At 51.5% G+C, this 20,155-nt stretch overlaps 1 protein-coding gene across 1 annotated transcript in view; it reads right to left on the bottom strand.

Annotated features, from left to right (window-relative positions):
* Positions 1 to 20,155, bottom strand: part of CDH22 (cadherin 22, type 2) — a 27,199-nt gene that overhangs the window by 530 nt on the left and 6,514 nt on the right. Inside the window, exons 4-7 of the mRNA XM_011983832.1 lie at positions 11,687 to 11,808; positions 11,449 to 11,566; positions 3,075 to 3,326; positions 1 to 194 (exon numbers count right to left, since the gene is read on the bottom strand). Of these exons, the coding sequence (XP_011839222.1) occupies positions 1 to 194; positions 3,075 to 3,326; positions 11,449 to 11,566; positions 11,687 to 11,808 (686 nt within the window). The remainder of the gene's footprint in view (positions 195 to 3,074; positions 3,327 to 11,448; positions 11,567 to 11,686; positions 11,809 to 20,155) is intronic.

The following is a 20,155-nucleotide window of genomic DNA, read 5'->3' as shown; positions in this document are numbered from 1 at the left end:
GCCCCCGTCGCCGCCCTTGAGCTCGCCGAAGTCGTAGAGGCTCCGCAGCGCCGACATGTCGTAGGCTTCGGTGTCCTGCTCGCCGCCGCCTTCGTCGTTGTATTTGATGACGTTGTCCCGCATGTCCTCATCCTCGTCCGAGCTCAGGTGGCTCTTGTGGTGGCGCCTGAGGGTGAGGATCAGCAGCACCAGCACTGCCAGGGGGACAGAGGGGGCGACTGAGGGCCAAGCCCCGCCCACGGCGTTAGGAGGACCCTCTACCCCATCTCCTCCCGCTTCCCGCCAGCAGAGTGGGCCCAGTCTCAACGTTCCTACAGATTTCCTGGATTTCTGTTCAAAAAGCCATTCTTACAATCAAAACTGAGCTGAGTGTCTGGAGAGGTAGTGAGCCACCCATCTCGGGAGGTATGCAAATCGAGGCTAGATTACTCTGGGGTGGAGGTGGCCAATGGGAGAGCAGTGTTAAAGGTTTTCCCGGGCCTTGAGGCCTGAGGTCTCCCTTCTCAGCTCTATGAAGAGATATATTCTCTGAGGACTCTAGGTGCTGGGGGTGTGTAGCAGGCAGCTGAGAAACAGACGGAACTGGGGGAGTGAAAGATGTCCTTCACCCTGACCTCTCTTTCACCCTCACCCTCCTCTGCCACACGAGAAGTCTTGAGCTCCTACTCAGCCCTTTGGTTCTCCTGCAGGTCAAGGCCTGCAGGAACCCTTCCCTGAGAGCTGCAGGCCAGGTTCCGTGCCTTCCCCTCCAAGATTCCCCAGGACGGGGCTCCTTCCTCTATCATACTGTTTCTCAAAGTGCAGCCCCTGGGCAACAGCAGCATCCCCTTGGAAGCTTGTTAGAAATGCAGACCCTTGGATCCTGGCACGGATCTTGTGGCAGTGGAGGGGGATCTGTGTTTTAACAAGACCTGCAAACATGAAGAGGCAGCTCAAGTTTGAAAGCCACAGCTCTGTCATAGACCAGACCCTGCTGTGTTACCATGTCTGCCTCCTCCCCAAAACACACACCCTAAGCTACCGTTGAGGACCTGGGAAATGTTCCTCTATCTTGGTGGCTGGCATGCAGTGAGCACCTGAACCATGCTTGTTGAGTGAATGAATGACTGAAGGAAGAGCTGGATGGAGGACACGGGTAAGTGAATGAAGGCTTGTCCCCTCTTGGCTTTCTTCACTTGATTTCCAAGACTCCACATTCTCCTCCTCCTCCTCCAACTTCACTGATCACTCATTCTCAATCTTCTAAGCAGGCTTCTCCTCGCCTACCTTAACTCAGATGTCCTAGGATTCAGACCTCAGTTCTGTATCCATGCTCCCTCTCTTGGAGCTCTCCTTTGGTCTCAACGGCTTTAAAAGTTCCATTTAGAAACTGACAATTCCCATATCTCAGCCTCCAGCCTGAACCTCTCCCCCGAAATCTAGATTGTACATTCAGTTTCCTACTCAACATGTCCTCTTGTTGACCAAGCGAATCTCAAACTTAACAGGTCCAAAGGTGGAATACTAATCTTTCCCCCTTCCCCACCCCGAGTCTCCCCCATCTCAGTGTTAGCAACCCCGACTTTTCAATTACTCAGGGCTTTTAAGTCTCTTTTGCTGACTGCTAAATCTCAGTGTCTAGCACATGGGAGGGACTCACTGGATGGATGTATAGGTAAATGATGGTGGGTGGATGGACAGACAGATGGACAGACATGTACCAGGTACTGTGCTGGGCACTGGACTCTTGTTGCTCCTCCAAACAGCTCCAGTGGCCAGGGCTGGCTGTGAGGGCTATGGGGCAGGGCACCTGCTCACCACCTAACAAGGTGGCCTGTGACAGGGAAGAGCATGAGAGCTGGGGACAGGCCTGGAGGGAGGGCACAGGGAAGGAAGGTGTCAGGAGAGAAGTGGGAAAGATGGATGGATGGCTTTCAGAGCCGAGGCTGGGAGCTATGGAGGGGGATGCCCACGGGAGCAGATGGTGAGGTTTGCGGGCGGCGGGCGACAGATGTGCCAGGCCTGATCAGCGATTCCGCCCGTCACCTTTAGAGCACTGATGTGCACTGTCTTCGTTTGTGGGCAATTAGGCAGAAATTTGTTTGCACTGCCTCGGAAAATGAAACTGCTGTAAAGTGCACCCTCTGGAAAAAGGGTTTCTGAGCCATGGGCTGGGGTGGGGGGAGAAGGGGGGCTTCCCAATTAGGAGAAGCCTGCCCAGGGCCTCTGCTGGGACCTGAGGAGGTACAGCCTGGCCTTGGGCAGGTCCTCAGAGGGTGGACAGAGGCCATGCCAGTGCTCGGCAGCGAGGGCATGGGGAGGCAGCTGACATCTCCCAGGGAGCACAGCAAGGCTAGAATCTGCGCTTGGACCTCCCTTGAGCTCCCCTAGCTTTGGCCTCAGTGCCCTTCTGTACTTGGGTGGCTACAGCTGTGAAAGGTGGCATATGGCCACTCAAATCCAGGTTAGCTTCTGAAACTTGACCTCTTCATTGGGGACACTTTGGGGTTCAAATGGCTGCTAGTGGGCTGGAACCAGTGTAGACTTTGCCCCCCTCCCCACCACCAATGACTTGAGATTTTGCTCTCAGTTTAGATTAATAGCAGGTGGTGTAGTTAGAGGAGTAGAGGACACAGGGTGAGAAGACGTAATATCAAATCCGAAGACTATCCGGTACCCTTACACCAGCCACCTAACCTCTCTGACCCTCAGCGCTTTCATCTGAAAAATGGGATAATATATGCCTGGCCATGTGGTTGTGAGGTTCACAAGAGCCCTTCTTACTAAAAGTCCTACATAGAGACTAAAAAGGGACCATTCACATAAGAGAATTAAAAAAAAATATGCTAGGGTGAGGTTTAGGCTGTGTAGGGGGTGGGCCACAGTGAGCTCATCCCTGGAGTTGGTGGCGGGGCTGCTCTGCACTTAGAAGACTCCTCATGGGGGCTGCATGTTAGAGCTTGGAGATCGTTTGGCCAGCCCATCCTCATGTGGACAGGGAAGCTGAGGCCCCATGGGGGCTGGTTAGGAAGGAAACCCAGGACCCCAGGATGGGGGTCAATCAGGCAGGGCTGGGTGGCTCTCGATGGACTCACCGACCAGTATGAGAACGCAGACCAAGAGGGCAATGAGGGCGCCGGGGCTGAGGGAGGCGGCCATGACAAAGGCCGTGGTGTTGCAGGATTGGATGGTGCCGGAGCTGTCGCAGCCACAGATGCGGATGGTGAGTGTGCCCGTGCTGCTCAGCGTGGGTGGCCCGCTGTCCACTACCAGGATGGGCAGGAAGAACACGTCCTGCTCCTGCCGGTTGAAGCCCACGTGCTGCGTGTGCACTGCAGCGGTGTTGTCTGTTCCAGAAGAAGGGGGTGCGGTGTGACTTGGAGCCGGGGGTCAGCATCCTTGTCCTAGCCACCTCTTGATTGCACTGTGAGATTTACCTCCCTATGCCCCAAACTACATCTCCCAGTGGAATCATGAGTCTCTTCTCTGGTCTCCCAAAATTCTGTTACAAGGTGCCTCCAAATTCTGCCCCATGCTGTCCAAAGATTCTGTCCCCCAAAGTCTGCCCTCAGCTGCCCAAAGATCCTGTCCCCATGTAGCCCACAATTCTGTCCTCAACCATCCCAAGATTCTGTTTTCAGCTATCCTAAGATTTTGTCCTCAGCTGTGCCAAGGTCCCCAGCTATTCTAAGATTCTGTCCCCAGCTAGGCCAAGGTCCTGTCCCGGCTATGTCTTTTTTTTTTTTTTTTTCATATTGTCTCAATAGTTTGTTTTTGCTCTAGATTCCACCCCAGCTTCCCAGTGTATTCTGACCCTAGGAGTCCTATAGGGTCCTTGGGTTGTGGTTTGTTGGGCCCTGACAAGTCCTGGGTCATCAGAAGGGACCAGGTCACCAGAAGGCAGAAGGCCAGCCAGCATCTGCCTTTGGCTGTGGGATCTTTCTGTCTTTCATACCCCAAGGCTAGTTGAGAGTCCTGGAGCCTGACAAGGAGTCTCTGCCTAAGAGGCTGAGCCTAGAGGGCTGGGGGCGTGGTGAGGGGCCTGATGAGGGGCCCTGGAGTGTCGAGGTCTTCTTCTTCACATCTTTCTTTTTCACACAGGCGGCCAGAGAGGACAGTGAACAAATACAAATGGAACTCATGGCACTAGTTCAGCCTGTCACTGGGGAAGCCAGGCAGGATGCAGGGGGATGGTGGCTGGCCTTGGATCACAGGCTGAGGTGACAGGTGGCACCCCCTTCTCCGCCCTTCCTGCCTTCTTCACACCTGTTCTGTAGGAGTCAGGCCACCTGACCCTCTGTCATTTTGATGGCCCCTCTCAGTTCTGCACACGCAGGGGGACGAAGTGCCCAGAGCTCTGAAGGCTGCTGCCCCGCCCTTCACAGCCAACTCTGCCAAAGGGGGCCCTGCCTTCCTGCTGGGGACCTTCAGTCCTCCTTCTCCCTGCGGTCTTCAGTCTGCTCTTTCTAATCTGAGAGCCAGATCTGGGAGATCTGTTGGCAGCCTGGGTTCCTTGCCCTGCTTCGTGGCCCCAGTTAACCCAGCCCCTTCCCCAGACGCCCCCAATTCAGCACCCTAGATCTGGCCTTTCTCATCACGGATGCTATGCAGCAGAAGGAGCCCTGGGAAGGTCTGACTTGTGGCCTTTGGCACATCTCAGAAGTGGACTGCAGGTCCAGATGCAGCGCAACTGGCCATGAGTTGGAAGCTGCCCACGAGGTGCCGGGAACATGAGGGTTCATGCCATTAGCCTATCTCCTTTTACATATATTTGAGAATTTCCATTAAAATGTTGAAAAACAATGCAAGTCTATCATTTACTAGCTGGGGAAACCCACTGAGCTTCTCTAAGCTTCAGTTTACCCGTCTGTAAACTCAGAAAGGGTATCATGCAGGTGTGAGGATTAAATGGTGTAATTCACACATAACGCTTAGAAAAGTTCCCAGCCCATAGAAGGGCTCAATAATGCTGGTTAATATTTTTTCAGATCCCGCCCCCATCTTCCCTGTGCTGCACCCACTGCTGGCTCCCTGTCTAGGCCGCCCTGCCTTTGCTCATAAAGTTCCCGCTATCTGGAACACCCTTTTCACCTTCTTGCCTGGGCAAATTCCTCATCCGTCATGCTCCAGCTAAATGTCACCTCCTTTCTTGTGGCCTCCTTTCTCCGCTTCCCTGGGAAGGAAGGATTTATGGTTCCCCCTCTCCCTGCTCTGACTACGCAGGTGCCATGCACAGTTCTGTTACAGCACTTGTCACATTGTGTTAAGTTAGTGTGTGCCTGTTTCTCCACTGCATGGCCAGCCAGGGCTGGCACGGAGCCAGTCTTGAAGAGCAATCCTTGAATGAACCACAGCTTTTGGGAGAACTAGTGGTCTCCGGTCAGCCCCTCAGGTCCCTGCTGCCACCCCATCCCCGGAGCTTACATGGGGTGGTCACACTGGATGGCAGCTCTGGTGGCCACCTCAGCCAAACAGAAGCAATTAAGGCAGAATTGCAGGCCCCTTGGGTTGGAAAGCCTTGGGAACTTGGCAAAGTTGAGTCAAGTTCGACAGTTCAAACTGGCTACACTCAGGCTTGAACTCTAGCTCTCCCACCAAAGGGTGCGTCAACCCCAGCTGGGAAAAATCTGCCTTCTGCAGGGGAAGAAAGGGGGCTGGAGGGCAAGATGGGAGAAAGAGGGAATGGCATGGGACCCATTTGCGCTGAATGGATATTTTTTATGCATCAAGGACTGTCTGCATATTTGAAATACATAGTAATGTTTAATCCTCACAACCTATTAAGAGTTGTGGTATTATTCCCATTTTGTATATATGGAAATTGTGGCTCAGAGACAAGTGACTTGTCTGAATTTTTCCACTGAAAGCACTCTTCCTTCCTTCCATTCATCCAACAAATCTTTTTTTTCTTTTCTTGAGACAGGGTCTCACTCTGTCACCCAGGCTGGAGTGCAGTGGTGTGACCTCAGCTCACTGTGACCTTGGCCTCCCAGGCTCAAGCAATCCTTCCACCTTAGCTTCCTGAGGAACTAGGGCTACAGGTGTGCACCACCATGCTCAGCTAATTTTTTTTAAAATTTTTAAAGTTTTTTTTGTGTGTGTATGTGTACAGATGAGGTCTCATTATATTGTCTAGGCTGGTCTCGAACTCCTGGACTCCTCTTGCCTCAACCTCCCAAAGTGGTGGGATTACAGGCATGAGCCACCATGCCTGGCCTCCATCCAACAAATCTTTATTAATTACTATGTGCTAGGTACCACTCTAGTCACTGAGAAAACAATAGAGAGCTAAGCCAGCTCACTGCTGGTCCTGGATCAGAGCTCATATTTTCATGTGAGAAACAATGCTAATCAAACAAACCCACAACTTAGTTAACAATTATAAACCATGGTGAGTGCTGTGAAGGACGAATATAGGAAGAGCACATGACAGAGGACCTGAGCCAGTCTAGGAGTTCGGGGAGAGCTTCTTGGAAGAAGTGATATGATTTCTGAGCCCGAACAATGAGTTTAGGGAGAGGGAACAGCGCATGCAAAGGTCCTGAGGCTGGAAGAAGCATAATACACTCAGGGACCTGGGACACTGAGAGGACACTCAGTCCTCTGTGGCTGGAGGAATGAGGGTAATAGCTACAATGAGTCAAGACGAGGCTGGAGGAGGAGGCAGGCGCTCATTGTGGAAAGCCTGGGAAGCTGTGGTAAGGAATGTGGGTCATTTTCCCTCCCTCCCTCCCTTCCTTCTTTTCTTTCTTCCTTTCACAGAATCTTGCTCTGTCACCCAAATTGGAGTGCAGTGGCGCAATGTTGGCTCAGAGCAACCTCCGCCTCCTGGTTCAAGCAATTCTCCTGCCTCAGCCTCCTGAGGAGCTGGGATTACAGGCGTCTGCCATCACGCCTGGCTAATTTTTGTACTTTTTAGTAGAGACAGGGTTTCATGATGTTGGCCAGGCTGGTCTCGAACTCTTGGCCTCAAGTGATCTGCCTGCCTCAGCCTCCCAAAGTGCTGGGATTACAGGCATGAGCCACCACTCCTGGCCAGAATCTGGATAATTTTCTTAAATGCAACAGGAAGCCATTGGTTGGTGGGCTTTAAGCAAAGAAGTGACCTAGTGACAAACCCATTCATTCAACAGCAAGTAGGAATTGAGCACCATCTGTCTGTCAGGACTATTCTATCTGTCCTCCCTGGGGATACTGCAATGGACAGGATGGATGCGGTCCCTGTCTTTGCTGGGCCTGTGTTCTAGTTGAAGGAGCTTATCATCTAAAATGCAGGAGTCAATGTGGAAGAACAGCCACGAAGCTCTCGCGTGTTTTAGGTGTGAGATAATAGTAGTAGTGGAGGCACAGAGAAGTAGGCAGATTTGAGAAATGAGTGGCTGGCTCTGGCTCAGCCTCAGATTGCCAAGCAAGAACAGGGATGTTTGTCTCTCAGGGTTGCTGTCTCGGGCCATGGGACCATATGTTCTGGGAACTCGGGTCCCCACCACTCCTCCACCCCATGAAGGGGAATCCCCAGGCATCATCCCTGAATGCATCAAGTTGCCCTCCTGGGCAGCAGCTGGCTTCAGCTGGGGAAGCCGCTGGCCACCCCAGCCCCCTACCCCACCCTTCTAGGTGGGATCTGTGCCCAGCGCTGCATCCATCCATCTGGCCTGACATACATCAGTGTCAATCCCTGGCTGCAAAGGCAATATTTATAAATCACGTTTCCAAACTGGCTACACATTTGTACAAAGAAACAGATGGGTTGGGGTAGCCGTTTGTCACCTAAGATATTTATACAGTGAGGAGGAGGGGGCTTGGCAAGTAGTGAGAAGGGGCTGAGGGACTGGAGGAGGAGGCCTTCCACGGCTGCTATGACCTCAGCGTGCTGCTGCCACCCAGTCCCCGGAGCTTACACCAGGTGGCACTCTGGATGGCAGTTCTGGTGCCCCCACCCTCCCCCCACAGCTAAACAAAAGCAATTGAGGCAGAATCTCGGGCCCCTTGGATTGTAAAGCCTGGTGAACTTGGTAGAGTTGAGCCAAGGCTAGCTGTGTTTCCTGTGACCAGCTCGAGATACTACTGGAATAATGAGTAGGCAGGGCTGTACTCGTTGTTAAAATATTGAAATACTTCCAAAAAAGGTTTAAATAGCTGTTGACACTGAGCCCCCCAAGTCCCTCCCTGCTGCCTCAACCTTTTCCCCAGGCAGCCTCCCAACTTTGACACAATCAAGCCACGAAGGAGTTAATGCCTGGCATGGCAGGGTTTCTAGGGTCCTGCTCCAGGCTATGGTCAGCGTCCTTTCTGATTGGCCATCTGAGCTGCACTGGTTGTTACATCTGTTTATTATTTTTCATTATTTATTTTTAATTATTGATTGACTGAGACAAGGTCTCACTCTGTCTCCCAGGCTGGAGTGCAGTGGTGCGATCATGGCTCAATGGAGCCTCAAACTCCTAGGCTCAAGTGATTCTCCTGCCTCAGCCTCCTGAGTAGCTGGGACTACAGGTGTGCACCACCACACCCAGCTAATTATTATTATTTTTTTAAAGGATGGGTTTTCACTGTATTGCCCAGGCTATTCTGAAACTCCTGGTCTCAAGGGATCCTCCTGCCTTGGCCTCCCAGAGTGCTGGGGTTATAAGCATGAGCCTTACATGTTTTTAACAGGACTCCCAGGGGTACAGACGGGTCTGGCTTCAGAGACCACTAAGGCCTCTCACATTGGGTGTGAGTGTGTAAAGGCCTTGAAAAGGATCCCAGACCTATTCCAAGGCCAGAAGGAAACCACATGATCTGGTTTGCTGACCACATCTCCTCCCAGTCCTGTCTCTTACTCACTCTAATCACTCAGGTCTCTTCCATTCCTAATTCACCCCAGTCCTGCTCACCACGGGGCCTTGCTGTTTCTACCACTGGGGTGGTCGTTTTCTCTCATACCCTTTAGGTCCCTTCTCACTATGGATCCCCTTGGAGAGGCCTTCCCAGGCCACCCTGTTTAAGAAGATAGCTTCTCCTCTTACCCTGCTTTCCTTTTTTTATTTTTTTGGAAGTGGAGTGTTGCTCTTGTTGCCCAGGCTGGAGGGCAATGGTGCCATCTCACCTCACTGTAACCTCCGCCTCCTGGGTTCAAGCAATTCTCCTGCCTCAGCCTCTGGAGTAGCTGGGATTACAGGCGTGCACCACCACGCCCTGCTGATTTTTGTATTTTTAGTGAAGACGGAGTTTCACCACGTTGGCCGAGCTGGTCTCGAACTTCTGTCCTCAAGTAATCTGCCCACTTCAGCCTCCCAAAGTGTTGAGATTATGGGTGTGAGCCAACATGCCTGGTCCCTGCTTTACTTTTCACTGTTTCATTGAACACATTTTATCAAACACCTGCTATGTGCCAAGCACTGCTCCAGGCACCCAGGGTTGAAGAAAGACAAGTCCAGACCCTTGTGGAGACTGCATTATTCCTCCACCCCAGCCACTTGTCACCCCCAACACACTTTTTCATTTGTGTAATTTCTGTCTCACCTCACTAGAATAAAACTACGTTTTGTTGTGTTTGCTATTGCGTTTCCAGGACCCAGAGCAGACCCTGACACAGAGGCTTTGTGTCTCAATAAACGCTCAATACATAATTGCTGGACGTAGGAATTGATATTTCTAGGTATTAACACTATATCTCAGTGGCCCTTATTTTACTGGGGCCACCTAGCCACCCGGGACAGTAGGCATCTTCCCTATTTTAGACAATGAAACTGAGGCTTAGAGAGGAACAGGTGTCCCAGCAGTTTGGGAGGTGGGTGGATCACCTGAGGTCAGGAGTTCGAGACCAGTCTGGCCAACTTGAGGAAACCTTGTCTCTACTAAAAATACAAAAATTAGCCAGGAGTGGTGGTGCACTCCTGTAACCCCAGCTACTTGGGAGGCTGAGGCAGGAGAATCTCTTGGCCCTGGGAGATGGAGGTTGCAGTGAGCTGAGATTGCACCACTGCACTCCAGCCTGGGCAACAGAATGAGATGCTGTCTCAAACAAACAAACAAAACACACACACACATACACACACAAAACAACAACCACCACAAAAAACTAGAGAGGAACAGGAGCTTGCCAGGGTGGTATAGCGCACCCTTTGCTAAGCCTGGTCCCTTATTTCCAGTTTGGTGACTACTCTCTTCCCCTCAGTCTATTCCTTAAAGGTTCAAACTTCAACATCATGAGGAACTTGTGAGAGCCAGAGGGGAGGAATCTCACAGTGGACTCAGGCAGGTCAGGGCAGCTTGCTTTCCCGGTGGTGCGCTAAGGCAGGAAGCACACTGGACTGGCGATGGGGGTGGGTTGAATCCTACCCACACCACTGACTCCCTATATGACCCTGGGCAGGGCTCTTTCTCTCTTACAGTCTCAGTTTCATCACCTGTAAAATGGGGAGAGGAGTCAGAAAACTACCTCACAAGATGGCTGTGAGGATGCAGAAAGAAATGTGAGTCTGGCGTGGTGTCTCATGCCTGTAATCCCAGCTCTTTGGGAGGCCAAGGTAGGAGGATCGTTTGAGCCCAGGAGCTGGATACCAGCCTGGGCAACACAGCAAGACCCCATTTCTACAAAAAACAAAAAAAAAATTAGCCAGGGGTGATGGTGTGCACCTGTAGTGCCAGCTACTCGGGAGGCTGACGCAGGACTGCTTGAGCCTAGGAATTCAAGGCCGCAGTGAGCTATGATTGCACCACTGCACTGCTGCCTGGGTGACAAAGTGAGACCTTGTTTCAAGAACAATTCCAAAAACCAAAGAGGGAATGTGAGTGGAACAAAGCAGTTTTTAAACTGCAGGGTGGGCTGGGCACAGTGGCTCACACGTGTAATCCCAGCAGTTTGGGAGGCCGAGGCAGGCCGATAGCTTGAGCCTGGGAGGTCAAGACTAGTCTAGGCAATATGGCAAAAATCCCGTCTCGACAAAAAATACGAAAATTAGCTGGGCATGGTGGCACACATCTATAGTCCCAGCTACTTGGGAGGCTGAGGTAGGAGGATTGCTTGTGCCTGGAAGGTGGAGGTTGCAACGAGCCACTGCACTCCAGCCTGACTGACAGAGAGACACCCTGTCAAAAAAAAAAAAAAAAAAAAAATCAAATAAAAAACCAGAAACCTGCAGGGTAGGCAGTGTGTGCACGTGGCTTACTTCAGTCTTCACTCAGAACGGGGGCTCTTTCCACCCTGGACTCTGGCACAACCATTCCTCATTTATTCCCTGTCTATATCTTCCCATCTGCCATTTCTTATCCTTGGGACGCCCTCCTCCACTCCACCAACCCACACCCTGCTTGCGTTTGGCCAGTGGGCTGGGTAACAGCTCCAGCTTGGCCCAGACTTTCCATATGATCTTAGATCCAACATAGGCCCTGTGGGCGCCTCCGTCCCTCTGTCTATAATATGGGAACAGGGCAGAGAGACTGTGCCTCTCCCTTCTTGCATCCTAGGGTTTGGAGGCTCACCTTGGATGTCAAGCAGAGAGAAATGAGGGTTGCTGGGAGCTTCAGGCACCAGGCGGAAATAGAAGCGGTGCCCGCCTTGGGGCTCGTCTCTGTCCACCACGCTGATGGTCTGGATGAGCTGAAGGGTGAGGAGGGGATAGGGGGCTAGTGGTGAGGCTGAGACCACTCTGGGTCCAGGCAGAGGGTGCTGCTGGCCAGTCCTGGAAGCAATCCCCAGTCCCCAGCCCCTCAGGGGTACCTGGCCTGGCTTGGCATCCTCGCATACAGCTGCCTCGTAGGGTGTGGCCAGTTCTGGGGGATTGTCGTTCACATCCAGGATTCGGATCCTTAGGGATGCCCGGGAGAGCTGGGCATGATTGTCTGTAATGAGAGCACAGGAGCGGGGGAGAGGCAGCAAGTGTGAGATCTAGATAGCCTCCTCTCTACTACAAGGACAACAGTAGGCAGTGGGGTCATGCTGAGAGATTTGTGGGTTAACCAAGCTGGTACAAGGACCAGAACTGGCAACATTTGGGCATAAGTTGAGTAATCATCGCTGTAACCATCACCACCATTACCATCAGCTTTGGCACCAGTGGCATTATCACTACAACCCTCACCACCACAATCACCAGTAGCACCCACTGCCATCACCAACACCGTCACCACTGTTAGCATCAACACCACCATCACCATCTCCACCATGGCCACCTTTGCCATCACCACCGCTATTACTATTACCATTGTCATCATTAAGCCATTACCAATACCACTATTTGCATTATTATCAGTGCGTCTACCAACATAACTATCAGTACCACCATCACCATTCTTACACTGTTACCATCACCACTGCCATCACCACCACCACCATCAGGTCATCACCATCACTACCATCACTACCATCACCATTAGAATGAACCACATCCTCTAGTACTACACTCATCATCTCTACCATAAATAATACTAAAGCCATCACCATTACCACCCTCACCACCACCACCAACCCCAGCACCATCACCAATACCACCTTCACCATCATCATCACCAATACCACCACCATCTCTTCCATAGTCACCACAACCACCACCACCAGCCCACCTATTACTACTATTACCCCATCATAATCACCAATATCACCATCACATCCCTGATCCCCAACAATGCTGCCATCACCACTGCCACCCCTCCCCTCACCACAGAGCACACAGCATGCACCTGGAGCATCTACATTCATTATTTTAAGTATCCTTGCAGAAATCCTGTGGTTTGGTACAATTTCTATCCCCATATTGCAAAGGAGAAACTAAAACATGGGACGCTTTCTAGACGTGGGTCAGGGGCAACTAAACTCCAAGACCTCTGCCTTCTCAAGACCTGATCCTAAACGGGCCAGACAAGTCCAGGGAGGAAAATCTTGGCCAGCAAAACCATGAAGTCCCCACCCCTCCAAGTTGGGATGTCTTCAAGGTCATGGTCCCTGTCTTATTTATCTCTGGGCTACCAGCATTGTGGGATATGGTACAGGTAAATTCTAACATATTAATATTTGCTGAATGAATGAATGAATGAATGAATGAAGCCTGGAAAGACTGAGACAGCAGGAGGCTTGAATTCCAGGCATGGCTGTGTCCCTGACCCAGTATTTGGTCTTGGGTAAGATCCTGCCTTCTCTGACATCAGTTTCCACACCTGGAAAATAAACAGAGCATAGTGATTACGAGCAATGCTGGGTAGTTCTGATTCCAGCTCTGTGGCTACATGTCTGTGTAATCCGAGCCATGTCACGTGACCTCCCTGTGCCTCAATTTTCTCACCTGCAAAATGGGTCCAATATTGACCCACTTATGCCTAGCGTTCCATTATTGGAATGCTAAGCATGTGAGAGTTATTTATATCTTAGGTCATCGCCAAGGTCTGATTGCAAAAATTCAAAAAATTACAACCTCAGGCACAAACGGGTTAATAGGTAGGTGAAGAGACAGATTGAGTTAATATCTGCAGGGCATTTAAAACTGTGTGTACTACACATAGCAAGTGCTATATAAGCATTTGTAAATAAACAGACATCCTCGCAGGGTCCTATTAGCAATGACATTAAATAATTCTAGGATGTGGAATACTTTATCCCAGCCTGTCCTGTCTGAGCAGTGCCCTGAGTGTTGGTGCTTTCTAAGCCCTCACCAGCCCAGACCTCTGAGTGCTCTCTGGTGCCCCATCCTCTGCTATCTTGGTTACATATTCATTACTGACATGTTCATTACTGACATGTTCTACCTGCCAGTGACCTCAGGAACATCTCCTGGAGGAGGAAACCACACCTCACTTCCAAGCAGTGACTTGGAAGATGTGGCTTTCTGGCTGGGCTGGCAGGGAGCTCTTTTAGGGGCAGCCTGAAAGCTTCCAGGTATCCAGGCTCCCCATGAGTTTCGCGGGGAGTGGAACTGGTCGGCTGCCTCCTGCTGTGAACTCAGGATCCACTGTGTGCTGATGGCAGCTGCTCACGTGTTGATAAAGAGAGAAATAGAGATAAGAAGGCAGGTACAGCCACCTCCTGCGGGGGGCAGTCAGGAAAAGGAGGGGGCTGAGTTCTTAATTAACTCAGACCCTGGCTTCTCTCTGGAGTTCCCGTTAGCCAGGGGCACATTATCTTCTAAGCTCACCAGATCTGCCATTCTAGTGATTACAGGGGGCTTTTCCGGGGTGAGAGATGGGAGTCGTGACTGGGGATGCCGGGTGAACCGTTATTTTTAAGAGTGCGTTGCCGGCGAATTTCAACAGACAGACGGTGGGTGCTTTTGGGAAGAAGGGGGCGAGGCCCACAGCCAGGAACAGGCGCCTCTCTCCCAGCAGAGGCAGGGGAGAGTAGAGGGGGCGGCCAGGGCACTTTCCCTCTGCAGTGGAGGGTGGTGGGGGTATATGGGCTGGAGGGAGAGACAGGGTCCTATGGGCCATGTCGAAGGTAGAGCAGGATGGACTGCTGAGTGGGTGATCCCCTCCTAGATCCTCATTGCGGATGAGACCCCCATTATAGCACCTTTGCTTTGGCTCGGCTTCTCTTACCTCTTCTTTTAAAATGTCATAGGTCACCTTGTGAGAAAGCCCTAATGCCCTTGGCATGAGTTAGAGTCTCAGACCTAAGCGGCGGGGCAGCTGAGTGACCTCTAAATTGCCAAAGTTGCCAGCTGTATTTTCTTTTCTAGGAATTCCTGAATTTAGGGCTGGCCTGGGATCCCAGAGCTCATGGACTGCCCAAGGTCAGCACTCATTGCCACTGCCATTGCCATTGTGGCAGTGGGTCTCCAGCACGGCTGTACGTTACAATCACCTGGGAAGCCTTTAGAAAACACCGATGGCCAAGGCTTGGTCATTTATTTATTTATTTATTTTAACAGCTTCAGAGGATCAGCCTGTAGCAAGGTTTGCAAACCACTACCCTATGGTGACTGGGAGGTGGGGGGATCCAGCCTGACTGCCTTCCTCCAAATCCCTCCTATCACAATTAGAATCATTTGTAAGAATGGAAAATAATCCTATTTTTTTGCCACCTTAAATGTTTCTGGGATAAAACACGGAATCTGTTTATTAATCTTCACCTCTGTGTAGGATTTTCCAATTGATAACACTCTCTTATTATGACCTCATGTGATCCTTGAAATAACCCTTGAAGAAGGCCTTGTTAAACCCACTTTCTGGATGAGGAAACAGAGGTCCATGGAGGGGCAGGATTTTCCCCACAGCCCTAGGGGAGTCAGCAGCAGACCTGGGGTTGGGTCCGAAGCTTCACAACTCCAAGTTCAGTGCTTGGTCCTGATACAATATCAGGGTCCCTCCTGCTGCCTGGGCATTTGTCCATTCAGCGGCAGCTACAGGTTACACCCAGGCCCAAGGGGATCTCACCCAATGGCCAGTGGCAGGTGTCCCCTCCAAGGACTGGGTCCCCCTCAGCCCTCCCCTCTTGGCTTTTCAGTTCAGCTGACTGACATGCAAATTAGTTTAATTATTTCTTCTTCTAAAATAAATTATATTTTGCAGTAGCTGCAATATGTTGTGTCAGGCAAAATTACATTCAATATTTTTAAACTAATTGATGCAGCCTTGAGGAAGGCTGATTGACAGCCCGGGGCTGAGCAGGCCTGCAGCCTTAACCGATTCCTAAATTAAAATTAAACGTGCTTTGGCCCGGTGCTTCCTCCTTGAGCTGCCTCACCATTAATCCGGGGAGGTGGCAGGTGAAGCCCCGGGGGTCTGAGGGACCTGCGGAGGCTGGGCAGCTCAGGGTGCCTCGGGGAGAGACCAAACTCGGAGCAGGAGAACTGCTGTGCAGTGGGGCAGGTCTCTCACCTTTGCTGGGCCTCAGAGTTTCTTCTGTATAATGGATGGGGGATTGGACTGGACAATCTGGAACTGAAACCTGTGGTTTTTGCTGACAGTTGTGGATCAAGCATCTCCTTTGTACCAAGGACACAGCATGAACAAGACAGCACGGTCTTGGTCTAGTGGCAGGGACAGACATTACTCCAGACTGTGATAAGGGCTGAGGGAAGAAGCTCAGGAGCTGCGAGAGCTTGGAGCAGGGATCTTGCCTGGTGGGATGCAGGATGTTTTTCCCAGAAAAACATGATATTTCTGTTGAGTCCTGGCAAGTCCTGACTGGGAAGTAATTGCATGAGGGGCAAGGGAAAGGAAAGATTGTCTCAGGCAGTGGGATCAGCACATGCAAAGGCCCTGGGGTGGGAGGGGAGGATGTGGATCTCTTCCAAGCAGGATCCCAGCCCCTACTAGAATTCCTCATTTGACATCTGGATCAACCTGAGTGGGCGTGGGAATGGGGCTGGGGCCCAATGGGAAGGGCAAAGGAGACGGGGCCTGGCCTGGTGCCCCTGTTAGGGCACTCCTATGAATGTGCTCCTCCCTGGAAGAATGGCAACAAACACATATTAAGCACGTGCCAAGACCAGGGTCTGGACTGCCCCATTTCGTCCTGTCAACCACAGTGGGAGGCAGGGACTGGGACTGTTGCTGTTTTACTGATGAGGAAACGGGCTCAGAGGGGTGAGATGACTTGCCCAAGGTCTCATAGGAGCTGGTACTTGAAACTGGGTCTGGTTTTAAAGGGGAGTTTTTAACCACCACATGGTGTTGCCTTTTTTTTGTCTTTAGCTGTCAGAATGCATCTTGCCTTCAAGGCCCTGAACAAATTTCCCCGCTTCCTCCAGGAAGCTCTCCTTGATTGCTCTAGGTTCTGGGCGATCCAAGGATAAGCCCAAGTCCGCCATGCCCACAGGGCCCCCCATGAGCATCCTGCTGTGGCCTCTCCAGCCTCATCGCTACTCCACCCTCCCTCTTTCACTCTGCTCCGAGTTTGCTCCTTTACCTCCTTCAGGTCTTGGCCCAGATTTCTTCTCGGAGAGGCCTCCCCTAAAGACCTTATTTCCATGCGCCCTTTGCCATCCTACCAAACACCACTTCCCTGCCTTATTCCTCTTTGTAGCATTTACCCAGCACCCTCTGTTTTTATTGAACTTTCTCATCCTCTCTCTTCTCCCCTAGAATGTAAGCAGAATTTGTGTATATTTTCTTTACTGCTGTATCCCCAGTAACTGTGTGTATGCTACATAGTAGGTGCTTAATAAAGGTGTGTCAGAGGAATGGATTCCACTGTCTGTGGCATCTCTGACCATGGCCACGCTCCAGGAGGGATGCTGGGGAGGTGCAGGGGAGAAACTGAGACCTTCTTGGATGAACTGACTCTGTCGTATCAGGGGTTGCGTCCCCTCCATTTCAGAAGCAGTCTAGTGCTGGGACCCTCTTCCTGCCTCTCCCTTTCTCTGTCTCTTGACCAAGGTTTTCTCATCAATAAAACAAATGGAGTTGGATTCTGTGGCTCTCCTTGGCTGTCACAGAGAAAGACAGAAGCCTAGACAGAAACAGAGAAGTGAAGCTGCAAGAGTGGGAGTGGGAGTGGGAAGGAGAGTGGGGGGTGGGGTGGGAGGGGGAGAGAGAGAGGAGAGAGATCAGCTCAAAGAAAGCGCCTTCCCTCTCGCTCGCAGTGTTGGGGACTGAGCAGAGCTTGGACCCTCTTCTCCACTGGCCCTCCAGCCCCTCCCTCCTCCCCGAGGGAGTTAAATTGCATCCAAACACCAGGCTCTGATTAGAGCTGGCCAGCTGGGCAGGAAGATTTATCATCCCAATTACAAACCCTCCAAGACAAGCAGGCAGGACAGTGAGGCGTGCGGGGCGAGAAGATGGGGGTGCTCCAGGGAAGTGGGTGTCAGGGCAGCCAGCAGCGAACTCCTTGCACTCCCTGCCCTGTCCCCACGCCCCCACAATGGGAGCAGGAGGCTCAGGTGCCCTTCTCTGTCCCTTGGAGGGACTTCGATGATCTATTTGTTTTCCACATTGAGACTGGAAGCTTTGACCTTATTGGGGGGAAGTTTGTTCCTCCAAGGAAAGGGTGGGGGAGGACTTCTGGGTGAAGCAGGGACCCTGAAATCATAACATCCCTGAAACTCAAAGGGGAGATGGGGGAACTTTCCTTCCCCAGGAGCTGAGCTGGTCCCTAATGTTCTAGGCTGTCCTACTCCATGGATATCACAAAATCTTTGTTCCTGTTGAGGTCTGTTAGGTATTCAAGGTGGTACAGGATCCCAGGAGTCATCCAGTCCAAGGGGAGCCCAGGCCTGATTTGCATACCTCTAGTGACAGGGAGCTCACTGCCTCTTGAAGCAGCCCCTTCCATGTAGAGCTGTGACATGTCTCTTTCCCCAGGCAGCCTCCCTGGAGCTCCCAACCACCTGCCCTGGACCCTCCAGCCCAAAGCTGAGCCTGACAGCCTCCCATATGTTCCCCCGACTCCACGTTTGCCCCCTCCAAGCCACCCTTCCCACAAACCCGAGGGAACATTGGGGACCAAACATCTGATCATGCCACTCTTCTGCTCAAAGACCTGCGCTGGCTCCCTGTCACCTCCAGGAGATGTCTGGTTCCTCATGAGACACCAAGGCCCTTTCTGTACAGGCCCAGTGAGCTTCTTCACTCACGCCTTGCATCACCTGCTCCGGACACCCTCCAGCCCCAGAGACTGGCCACACCCAGCCTCTCTGTTTTCAAAATGGGCCTCGGACATCCAAGCTCCCAGGCCTTTGCACATAGGGGGCTTTCTGCCGGGAGCACCTGAATCCCCTTTCTGCCCATGGAAAAACTTCCTTGGCCTTTGAAACCCAACTCAGGCATCCTCTCGGCCAGGTGCTAATGCTCATGGCTGTAATCCCAGTGCTTTGGGAGGGCAAGGTGGGAGGACTGCTTGAGCCCAGGAGTTGGACACAAGCCTGGGCAACATAGTGAGAGCCCCCTCTCTACCAAAACCAAACAAAAACCACACACACACACACACACACACACACACACACAGTCTCTCCCTGCTCCTCAGGAATCGCCATGACCCCATGACTTTCACTCTGTATTGTCACTGACTGTCAGTGGGTCTCTCCCCACCCACCTGTGAACTCTCGGGTCAGTGGCCAAGCCTTGTTCATCACCGGGTCCCAGAGCCCAGTCCAGGCTGGGGTGGGTGATAAGAGGCCCCAGAAAACACTGGCTGCGGGTACATGGCTTGTGGGTGTGTGGGGGGGTCCCTGCAGGAGAAACTGAGCACTCTCTGCTGCTCAGACCCCACTGCGACTTTCGCTCCCCATCCCTGCCCCTTCCTCCAGCCTCCTTAGGCCTCTTCTATGGTCCTTCTGAGAGACACAGACTGGGAGTCAGAAAGCCTCATGGGAGGACTCCCTTTCTTGGCCTCCGTCTCCTTAGGTACCAAACAGGATGGGTACAGGGCTGGAGCCCATGATCTCTGACATTCCCTCTCCTCTCAGATTCTCTCTCTGACTTAATAGAGCACCTACTGTGTGTCAGGCACACAGTAGGAACCTGTGCTAAGCACTTGAGGCACATTATTTCTAATCCTTGGGGGATTTATGTTTTACAGAAAGCACTCAGCACAATGCCTGACATATTGTAAGCTTTAAGTAAATAGAAGCTGCTATTACTAACTATTTTTTGAGATAGAGTCTCGGTCTGTCTCCTAGGCTGGAGTGCAGTGGCGTAATCTCGGCCCACTGCAATCTCCACCTCCCAGGTTCAAGCAATTATCCTGTCTCAGGCTCCCACGTAGTTGGAATTACAGGTGCCCACCACCACACCCGGCTAATTTTTGTACTTTTAGTAGAGATGGGGTTTCACCATGTTGGCCAGGCTGGTCTTGAACTCCTGACCTCAGGTGATCCGCCCGCCTTGGCCTCCCAAGTGCTGGGATTATAGGCGTGAGCCACCACGCCCGGCCAAGTCACACAGATATTTTTAAAAAGGTATTATAAAAACCTGAAATGCCAAAACCCAACCTTATTTATAAAACAAATCTTGACATTATCAGCACAAATAACTGGACATGTAAAATGCAGAATTATAAAATGTAGAATTATTAAAAACAATTATATACACATAACTCAAACATTTAATAAAACATATATATTAACTTACTAATTTTTTTATTTTTATTTTGTTTGAGGCAAGGTCTAGCTCTGTCACCCAGCCTAGAGTGCAGGGGTGTGATCATGGCTCACTGCAGCCTTGGCTTCCTGGGTTCAAGTGATCCTCCTACCTCAGACTCCTGAGTAGCTGAGACTTACAGGCATGTGCCACCAAGCCCAGACTTTTTTTTTTTTTTTTT

This window comes from Mandrillus leucophaeus, unplaced genomic scaffold, assembly GCF_000951045.1.
Source record: "Mandrillus leucophaeus isolate KB7577 unplaced genomic scaffold, Mleu.le_1.0 Scaffold255, whole genome shotgun sequence".
NCBI lineage: Eukaryota > Metazoa > Chordata > Mammalia > Primates > Cercopithecidae > Mandrillus > Mandrillus leucophaeus.
This window is presented reverse-complemented; position numbering and strand designations above follow the sequence as displayed.